Below are 10,548 nucleotides of genomic sequence, written 5' to 3'. Positions count from 1 at the left end.
GAAGGTCAAGTATGATGGAGGAGCTGAAACAGATCCACACTGGAGTCCAGAGAGCAGGAAGATGATCGAGTCTCTGGGAAAACTGGCTTTTGTTCAGCTGCAGAAAGGAAACCTGATCTTTTATGAATCAGACCTGACAGAGTGTGGCATCGATATCAGAGCAGCCTCAGTGTACTCAGGAGTGTTCACACAGATCTTTAGAGAGGAGAGAGGGCTGTACCAGGACAAKGTGTTCTGCTTTGTCCATCTGAGTGTTCAGGAGTTTCTGGCTGCTCTTCATGTTCATCTGACCTTCATCAACTCTGGAGTCAACCTATTGGAAAAAAATCAACCATACTTTTTCTYTACAATGTTCTCTATATTTTGTAGCAAGTCAAATATAATTGATCTCCACCAGAGTGCTGTTGACCAGTCCTTACAGAGTCCAAATGGACACCTGGACTTGTTCGTCCGTTTCCTCCTGGGACTTTCTCTGCAGATCAATCGGAGACTCCTACAAGGTCTGCTGACACAGACAGTAAGTAGCTCGCAGACCAATCAGGAAACAGTTCAGTACATCAAGGAGAAGATCACTGAGAATGTATCTGCAGAGAAAAGCATCARTCTTTTCCACTGTCTGAATGAACTGAATGATCGTTCTCTAGTGGAGGAGATCCAACAGTCTCTGAGTTCAGGAAGTCTCTCCACAGATGAACTGTCTCCTGCTCAGTGGTCAGCTCTGGTCTTCATCTTACTGTCATTAGGAAAAGATCTGGATGTGTTTGACCTGAAGAAATACTCTGCTTCAGAAGAGGCTCTTATGAGGCTGCTGCCTGTTGTTAAAGCCTACAACAAAGCTCTGTAAGGACACACATTGTTACTACAGTAATTTTTGATAGGTAGAAATCTGCTAATTATGAGATAAATATTCATGTTTCAGTTTATATATTGGTGCTTTGTCTCTTCAAAGTGTCCCACTGGGGGGGATGCGCAAAACATAAACAGACTTCCTTCAGCACCTGAACATAATGTTACATATTCAAGCAGCAAAACTCCTGAACTTTATGTTAAAATTTAAATTGGATTAATGTAATTAATTGTGTAATTCTGCAATTTTATAATTCTCTTTCCACCCTCCATGTTACTTGTAGTTCTGTCATTTAAGGCTGGAGGCCCAACTATAAAATGAACCAGTTCACAACAAATACAAAGGTTGTGTAAAATTAGATGGTTCCTTCTCTGTCCAATAAAAGCATTGTTGATTTGAAATAACATAAATTCTGATGAATTGTTTAATAATATATTTTCCTTCCTGTCTCCTCAGACTGAGTGGCTGTAACCTCTCAGAGAGAAGCTGTGAAGCTCTGTCCTCAGTTCTCAGCTCCCAGTCCTCCAGTCTCAGAGAACTGGACCTGAGTAACAACAACCTGCAGGATTCAGGAGTGAAGCTTCTCTCTGCTGGACTGAAGAGTCCAAACTGCAACCTGGAAACTCTCAGGTAAAATGTGACCAAATCCTGGTGATTTCTATCCACTAGCTGCTAGCATAGATTGTCAAAAGCATTTGACCACCATCCAAATKATGGGAATCAGGTGTTCCAGTAACTTCCATGGCCACAAGTTTATGAAAGTAGCAGCACCTAGGCATGCAGACTGTTTTTACAAACATTTGTGAAATAATCTCTTGCAGTCAGGAACTCAGTGGATTCCAGCATCAAACTGTGATAGGATGAGCAACAAGTGGCATCCTGTCACTAACAATTTTCTACATATAAACGTTCCAATGTTCCAGGTTTTCATTCCCTCCATACTGACAGAACCAAGAACAGAGGTGTTTAGAAAGGCAGTGGTCAGACTTCATTGATAGTGTAACTCTGGATACTTGACTGATTGCTGCATCCTAGCCGCACAAATGAGCTTTATTGCAGATCCTTTCTCCCAGCAGTTGTTGGACTTTCTAACCAGAACTGCTCCCAATAGGGCTGCACTAATTGCAGCTTTCGGGCAGATCATGGATTACCAATCTTTTAGAAAGTCTAATTTACCGATTCCGATTTTGGCCGATATGTTTTTGTCTGAAATGTTGCTCAATATGTCAAGAAAGTTACTGAATTGGCAACAATTGTGCGATTATTGTTAACTGTAAATATGCAGACATGAGCTGGTTGGCTGGTTTGTCAGTCAAACTTTTCTCAGGGGAGAAAAGAAAAGCACAGTGGTTGATTTTTACACTTTTGTCAAGGTTGATAACATTGGTGGATAAGATCAGCTTCACATGTAAAAATCGGCCGAATACCCATCTCCTAAAATTAAGGAAATCGGCACCAATAAATTGGTGCACCCCTAGGTCCCAACAAGCTCATTAATTTTATACATTCTGGCCGTTACCTGGTGTCTTTTTACATTTATTTTAAATAGTCTATTTCTGTTTCAACATAAAATTAAAGCTGCAAGCAGCCTCGAGCAGCCCTCGCAGCCAAGCGCCACTCCGACCTACCTAAATGTGATGAGGACATTGCAGTAGTGAGACGTAGGAAGTCTGATGTAGCTATGACCTTGTGTGTGAAAGTTCTCACTTTGAGGTTTATGGCGAATAGTCAGATTTTGGCACTTAGCAACGCCCACATGCTTTGACATACAAAAAAATCCTTTGATAACWTTTGACCTTCAATATCTCAGCACTCTGCTGAGTGAGTTTGAAGTCTGTATCTCAAAAGCTGTAGGAGGAGTTCGATCMGATGCGACATCTATGAAAAGCAGAAAATGGACGACTTCCTGTTGGGTTTGGACTGTGGCTCCAAGAGACTTTTTTTGTACGTCCTAACATGATACACGTGTACAGAGTTTCATCATTCTAGATCAAAGCATGGCGTCGGGCTGATCATTTAAAATATTCTAGGGGGCGCTATAGAGAAATTAGGCCATGCCAACCCAATATTGTTATGGATTCCTCTTGGAGGGCCAATAAGGATCCATCCTAATGAGTTTGGTGCAGCTTGGCTTKCAACTGTGGAATTCACTGCCAAACGTAAGGCGACGGCGGTACACGTCACTTCGCCATGCCCATCTATTCCATCGAAACCAAACGGGGTTTGAATCCACAACACACCAACATGTTTTCTGTCTCTGGACACAGTTTCATGTTGATTAGGTCAAAGGGATCAGATAGCGACCATTCACGGTAAAATATGACACTTCCTCTTCTCAGGGGGCGTGGCCTAAGTGATGTCATCATTTGACCATTGGGTATTGTAGGGCACGTGTTGATGATCAATCACTGAAAGTTTGGTGCCTCTGTGCATTTTTGCGTAGGAAGATTCCTGGCGAATAGGTGAACTTTGACCCCAGCAAATCCCCCCTTTAGCAAGCACGAAAACACAAACCTTTGATAACTTTTAATCAGCCATGCCTTATGAACAATCTGACCAAGTTTGAAGTCGATCGATCAAAATCCCTAGGAAGAGTTTGATCAAATGTGAAGGCTGTAATGGTGTCAAAATCATAAGTTCAATCCAAAATGGCCAACTTCTTGTCATACTTGCACTATGACATTAATTGTAAATTCTGAGCATTTTGGGAAGCCCTACAAGTGTACCAAATTTCAAGTCTCTATGATAAAGTACGTTAATAGGAAAGTGTCTTTTGAAAGTAGCTAGGTGGCGCTGTTGAGCCGTTCCTTTTGTGATTTTTCCAACGACCTTAAAATATGTAAATTTTTTACAGTCTCGACGCGTCCGCCGAGTTTGGTGAGTTTTTGAATGTGATAAAGCCTCCAAAAAGCCCATTTATTTTACGGAAGMATACACAATAAAAATGCAGGTGTTGAATTAACATCCAAAAGTAACTCTCTAGTTACACATTATATAGTCTAATAATAAAAATGAGCATTTTATTAGACTATACAATCATACAAATATAAAAAAGGAAAATTAAATTTATTTAGATTGCTCAGATTGGAATCAACTATAGAAAGACTTGAAGGAAATTCTCTCTTGTCTCTTAATCAATTTATGAGTAAGGTTTGTTTTGTAAGTGCTTTGATTAATATCAAATTGTAGTTTAGTCCTATTTCTACATTTGTGGTTGCTTTTATTCTTACTTTATTTTCCATATTTGATATTAATAGTATTTTGATGTCTAGTTTGGATTTGTGTTTATTGCTGCCAGTCTCGGCCAGATCTCTTGAAAGATGGATTTTTCATCTCACTGAGACACAGTTGGTTAAATTAAAGTAATATAAATACATTTACAGGTCCTTCTCAAAAAATTAGCATATTGTTCATTATTTTTCATAATGTAATGATAAAAATTAAACTGTCATATATTTTAGATTCATTGCACACCCACTGAAATATTTCATGTCTTTTATTGTTGTAATACTGATGATTTTGGCATACAGCTCATGAAAACCCCAAATCCCTGTCTCAAAAAATTAACATACCATGAAAAGGTTCTCTGAACGAGCAGTTAACCTAATCATCTGAATCAACGGAGTAACTCTAAACACCTGCAAAAGATTCCTGAGGCTTTTAAAAACTCCCAGCCTGATTCATTACTCAAAACCGCAATCATGGGTAAGACTGCCAACCTGACTGCTGTCCAGAAGGCCATAATTGACGCCCTCAAGTAAGAGGGTGAGACACAGAAAGAAATTTCTGAACGAATAGGCTGTTCCCAGAGTGTTGTATCAAGGCACCTCAGTGGGAAGTCTGTGGGAAGGAAAAAGTGTGGCAGAAAACGCTGCACAATGAGAAGAGATGACCGGACCCTGAGGAAGATGCTGAAGAAGGGCCGATTCCAGATCTTGGGGGAAGCAGTGGACTGAGTCAGGAGTAGAAACATCCAGAGTCACTGTGCACAGGCGTGTGCATGAAAGGGGCTAAAGGTGCCGCATTCCCCAAGTCAAACCACTTTTGAACCAGAAACAGCAGCAGAGGCGCCTGACCTGGGCTACAGAGAAGCAGCACTGGACTGTTGCTCAGTGGTCCTAGTCAGCTGKTGTTAAATACAACACAGAGTGTCACATCAACATTTACAACGGTGTTAGTGTTAAAATATATTAAAAGTAACACCAGTGTAGTGTTGATAACAAAACATAATGTGGTGTTAAAAAAGTAAATAATTGACCCACAAGGTGTCAATATCAATCAAATCCAGTGGAAAATAATCAAAACAATACACAGAAATGGAAAGTTTAACTTTTCTTAAACCCATTTCAGTATTATAGACCAATGTTAATTTAACAAAAAAATTGGTGTCAATCTTTTGAAACTTTCAAAAGTGTTACTTTAACACCTGCTGACTTGGACACATATAGACACTTTTGGGTGTTAATTCAACACTGGCATTTTTACTGTGTAATAATTTACAGCACAATTTAAATAGGCCTTCGCAGCGCTTAGCTGTTCGGGTCCAAATATACACATCTTATAGATGATTATAAATTGCTTTACTCAGGTGCACATTTCTTTGAAACTCATGCTGTTTTTATTAAACGTACAGCATTATTAATCCTCTGTTGTAAATGTCTCATTACTCTACAGTCTCCAATTATTTGACCTTTTCTTGAATATCTGATTCTTCCATTTAAACTTGTTGCTGGTAAACCTGAACTCCCTTCTGTGGATCAATGAAGGATGTTTCTATTCTGATCTGTTCKTCATGTGACAAATATTGATTTTTATTACACACAGAACTACATGAGAGTGTTATTACTATTTTGTATTACTGGCGGGTTAATTTATTGACTTTTTTCCTCTCCTATAAATGTCCAGTTCAGACCTTGGGCTCTACCTCAATGTTCTCATTTTCTCATCATGTGATGTATTGTGTGTCTGCAGCTTATCAGGCTGTTTGATCTCAGAGGAAGGCTGTGCTTCTCTGGCCTCAGCTCTGACCTTTAACCCCTCCCATTTGAAAGAGTTGGACCTGAGCTACAATCATCCAGGAGACTCGGGAGTGAAGCTGCTGTCGGCTGGACTGAAGGATCCAGACTGGAGACTGGAAGCTCTCAGGTATGGAGGAACCTGCTGCAGGAGCAGAGAAGGTCTGATAGAGGAAGAGGAGAAACGTCTTTAGTCAGTCTGATGGGAAACATTTAGTTTGAAGATAAATATTTAGTTTGATAATTAAATATTTAGACTCCTCGTCTGGAGGCAGAGATCAGTACCCAGTTTTCTGGAATATTCTCCTGACTAAGAACAGCTCACAAGGAAAATTAAAGAGTGGGATGGATTTAATAGAGTTTAATAGGGACTCTGACTAAATTAATAAAAGAGAAGTTCAGTTAGATTTCCATGATGATCTACTGATGACAGAAAGGACTTTAAAAAAATATTTGATGGAGCTCCAGACCAATCAGCCCCAAAGAGCAAAGATGAGAAGAAAAGTATCTCTATGTTGGTCAGGTGGTGCAGCGCCACCTGGTGGTGTTGGTTGGTAGAGGAAGTGCTGAAAGGTTGGAGGTGTTTGTCAGAGGTGTGTGATGATGGAAGCGTCTCCCTGGTTTGTGAGTCTGAGCTCAGAGATCAAATATTTGGTTCTTGTTGAACTCTTTGTTGAATGTGATGCAGCTTCTCCTTTTTAATGATTCCAGAAATGTTTCCTTAGTTTCCTGATGTCCTTTTAGGCTTCAGTGAGTTTCTTCAGGTTGTTACTGAGGGATTTCCTTTCACTTCTCTGTTTGAGCTTTTCCTGTATTTGGAGAAATGAGTTGTGCTGCAGCAGCACTAACTGTCCTTCCTACATCCACTGCAGTTTGCARKCCARATGTTGGACTGTYCCTGTCTCAGTGGAGGACAATGTGTGTCTGAGAGACATGTAATGTCCATGTTTGCTGCTGAAAGAGACTGATGGTCTGACCCCCCTCCTCCTTTCAGGGTGGAGCCTGCTGGAGGCCGATTCTTGACACCAGGTCTGAGGAAGTGTAAGTGTGTTTTTCATCTGATTCATGACAACAAAGCAGCTCACATTCAACCATCTTCAAACTGTCACTTCACTCATTCAGGATCATCATCAAAGATCAATAAATGATCAATAACTGCAGCTGRATTRTRTTTSTTCTCTCCATYAGATTCCTGTCAACTCACCATCGACACAAACACAGTGARCAGARARMTYRAACTGTCTGAAGASAACAGRAARGTGACAYRTGTGGAGGAGCTTCAGTCATATCCTGATCATCCAGACAGATTTGATCGTCCTCAGCTGCTGTGTAGAACTGGTCTGACTGGTCGCTGTTACTGGGARGTCGAGTGGAGAGGAAGAGTTAATATATCAGTGAGTTACAGAAGAATCAGGAGGAAAGGAGACAGTGGAGACTGTTTGTTTGGAGGGAATGATCAGTCCTGGAGTCTGAGATGCTCTAATCATGGTTACTCTGTCTGGCACAATAACATAGAAACTCGTCTCTCCTCCTCCTCCTCTGACTCTAACAGAGTATCAGTGTATGTGGACTATCCTGCTTGCATTCTGTCCTTCTACAGAGTCTCCTCTGACTCATTGATCCTCCTCCACACCTTCAACACCACATTCACTGAACCTCTGATTCCCGGATTTGGATTCTGGTCCAGTTTTGGTTCCTCAGTGATACTTTGCTGATTTGAGTCTAAAGAGTATAACGTTTTTTCTCCCGTCAGAGAAACTCTCTCACTGTTGAACAGATAGTTCATCTCTACAATCTATTTCTTGGTGAAACTTTTCTTATTTTTCCTGTTTGTTTCCAGTCAAAGCTTCACACTGAATATCAAGATGTTGTTTCTCTTATTTTTTTCCTTTCATTCATCAGATTTCATTGAAATGTTGATCAGTTTTTCTCACTGAACATTTTCTGTTTCTGTCRGCTCCTATTTTTCTAAACTCATCAGATTTGAATATTAAATCTTCCTTTTGTTTATTTGCTGCAGTTTTTCTTCATGTGTTTTAGAGAATTAAAAACATTTTTCTTCTGCATTTGGTTCATTTGCTGCTGATTCTGTTCTTTTCCTGTTCAAATTTAAATATTTGGATTAAAAATATATTTCATCAACTCTGCCTTTCAGAAAGTCCTAATTAAACTAAAATATTCCCATCCCATGAAGGTCAGAGGCCAATGCTTTGAAGCATAAAGTGATAAAATCTTAATATTTTCTGTTTCATTCAGAACTTCTACTTGAAACTCAGAACCTGCAGAACATTTTTCTCTCTGGAGAAAAAATCCAGGAACTGGAAGATCAGAGCAGAATGAAAACTGGAGATCAGTGTTGGACAGAAAAGCTCTGATTGCTTCATCTCTGACATATTTTACATTTGATAACAACAGTAAACCTATTTTAGCTGAGAATAAACCAACATGGATATGACCCGCCACAGCCCAACGTGGGCCACACCTGATTCAACCCAAACCGGAAAATAAAGGATTTAACTGGAAATCCCAAAACTCAGTAAAATCAGCAGCTGGTTGTGATTAAAATGCAGTTTGTTGCAGAGGTTCAAACTTCCTGATGGTGACCTATCTCTTGATTCAATAATGGCACTGCTGACGTTGGCATCCACACTTTAATGGTCGCCATTAACGGTTAACAACATGCTCTCCCGCGCTCCACACACCACAGAATTTACAAAACTACAGCTCTAGCCCCGCCTCCCACTACCTTACATCTCACACTTGCGCAGTATGCTACTTACAACTTAACAATCTCACCTCTTTCTTTAAAGAACACATAACGAACTAGAACAACATTTAGTAGTAGCATTTTAACTTTACTTATTTTAGCTCCGTTTACTAGAACTTAACTTATGTAAGGAACAGTAGTGTTTTTGTTTGTTTGTTTTAATCTTTAAATTGCCATTTCCCTTCACTTAGGGCTCTCAGCAGTCCAAGGGCAGACCCCCCCACTTTTGTTCAGCAGTTAGCAAGTTGGCCTTTGGTACGTGTCCATATGATTTCTTGAATTGTCCCAGAACCCATAAGTTCTTTGATGCTACTGACCTCAAGCCGAAGTCTCTTTTCAGTTACACATTTTGTAGATTTGACAGCATCAAGGAGGGAATGGTTGTCCGTTACACAGGTAATGGGTAGGATGTTGTGCATGCCATCCCCAACCATGAGCTCTGAATAGAGTGTAGTAAGAAAGACAGCAATGTCAATCCCATCTGCTAGTGCTAAAGTCTCTCCGGCTAATGTGCTTCGTACCACTCTCCTAATCCTTCTGGATTGCCAGCATATGGGTGAAAATTTTCCGTCTTCTCCCATCAGCATGACAAAATGTCCTCCTTGTGTCCCTCCATCTGAGAGGTTTCCCATTGAGGAATCGCTGAACACCACTAGCTTGTGGTATTTGATGTCTCCTAAGCATTGGAATCTGAGGGTAACTTCCTCAGATTTAAGTTTTCTGATCAGTTTGTTCGCACAGTGTAATGTTTGAATTGTAGCATGTTTTGTGTTTGACGCCAAGATGGATATGTCACACATGATGTCAGGTCTGCTCTGTCTTGCTACCCACAGAATCTGTCCAATCTTGGATTTTAACGTCCATTTCTGTGTCTGTTAATGGAGCCTCCTGCTGTGGTGCTCTGATGGGATCCATAGGAATGGGCTGTAGGTTTTTAATGTATGCACGCTGTTGTACTCTGATTTCATTCTGCAGAGAATTAACCTCCATTCCAATGTAGTTGAAGCTGTTATGTTCTTCTCGTCCAACTTGAAAAGCAGTTTTCAGTTGGGGGATAATAGCTGAAGAAAACATTTCTGAACCACCCCATACAAAGCCATCTACATGGCATGCAAGAACTCCTGTCACCTTACAGAAATCACCTTGGCCATGTGTGGCTGCTGGTCCAGCCAGACCTGCTGGATTATTACAACATTTAATATCATCGAGTTTCTGTGTTGTGCTGGAAAATTAGAGGCAAATATCTGATGACTGTTAATGAGATGCCATGTCTTCTCTGTTTACTGCGTCCATTTTTAAAGAAGGATTTGTGTCAATTTCACAAGTAGAGAAAAGATTTTAACATCTAATTTAAAGATTTAAAACCAAGCAGCTGTTTTTACATGACATTTACTGTATATCTATTTATATACTCTTCATTTAACCAATTGTGTCTCAGTGAGATGAAAAATCAACCTTTGAAGAGACCTAGCCGAGACAATACACAAACAATTACAGATCAAAACTACATCAAAATGCAATTAATATAAAATGTAGATAATAAAGGAAGAAGAAAAAAAGCAAAGACAACCACAAATGTAGAAATAGGACTAAACTACAACTTGATATTAATCAAAGCTTACAAAACAAATCATAAACTGATTAAGAGACAAGAGAGGAGAGAATTTCCTTCAAGTCTTTCTACAGTTGATTCCAATCTGAGCATCTAAATCTGATTTAGTTTGACTTTGTTTTATTAGATTTGTATGATTACATAGTCTAATAAAATGCTCGTTATAAAACCACCTGATCCAACTCTACTAAATTATCCACAATTGTTGTAAAATAATTTCATGAACATCAAGTTTCTACTGCAAACAGAGCAGCTGATAGATTCCCTCTGAGTCCTTGGTCTCATTCATCCATCCATGGGTTTCACT

The 10,548-nt window shown here is 39.7% G+C and overlaps 2 protein-coding genes across 2 annotated transcripts in view; both read left to right on the top strand.

The window, feature by feature from the left end:
* Nucleotides 1–61: 61 nt before the first annotated feature.
* Nucleotides 62–1,337, top strand: LOC108166753 (protein NLRC3-like; the record flags this gene model as incomplete). Its single annotated transcript, XM_017307747.1, has 2 exons — nucleotides 62–840; nucleotides 1,304–1,337. Coding segments are annotated over exons 1-2 (813 nt in total), but the record flags the coding sequence as incomplete, so codon positions are not given.
* A 102-nt stretch (nucleotides 1,338–1,439) lies between these two features.
* LOC108166758 (stonustoxin subunit beta-like) overlaps nucleotides 1,440–10,548 on the top strand; it is a gene marked incomplete at its 5' end in the record, with an annotated part of 12,825 nt that continues 3,716 nt past the window's right edge. Inside the window, 3 exons of the mRNA XM_017307770.1 lie at nucleotides 1,440–1,477; nucleotides 5,819–5,992; nucleotides 6,857–6,903. Coding sequence (XP_017163259.1) covers nucleotides 1,440–1,477; nucleotides 5,819–5,992; nucleotides 6,857–6,903 — 259 coding nt within the window. The remainder of the gene's footprint in view (nucleotides 1,478–5,818; nucleotides 5,993–6,856; nucleotides 6,904–10,548) is intronic.

This window comes from Poecilia reticulata, linkage group LG12, assembly GCF_000633615.1.
Source record: "Poecilia reticulata strain Guanapo linkage group LG12, Guppy_female_1.0+MT, whole genome shotgun sequence".
Lineage (NCBI taxonomy): Eukaryota > Metazoa > Chordata > Actinopteri > Cyprinodontiformes > Poeciliidae > Poecilia > Poecilia reticulata.
This window is presented reverse-complemented; position numbering and strand designations above follow the sequence as displayed.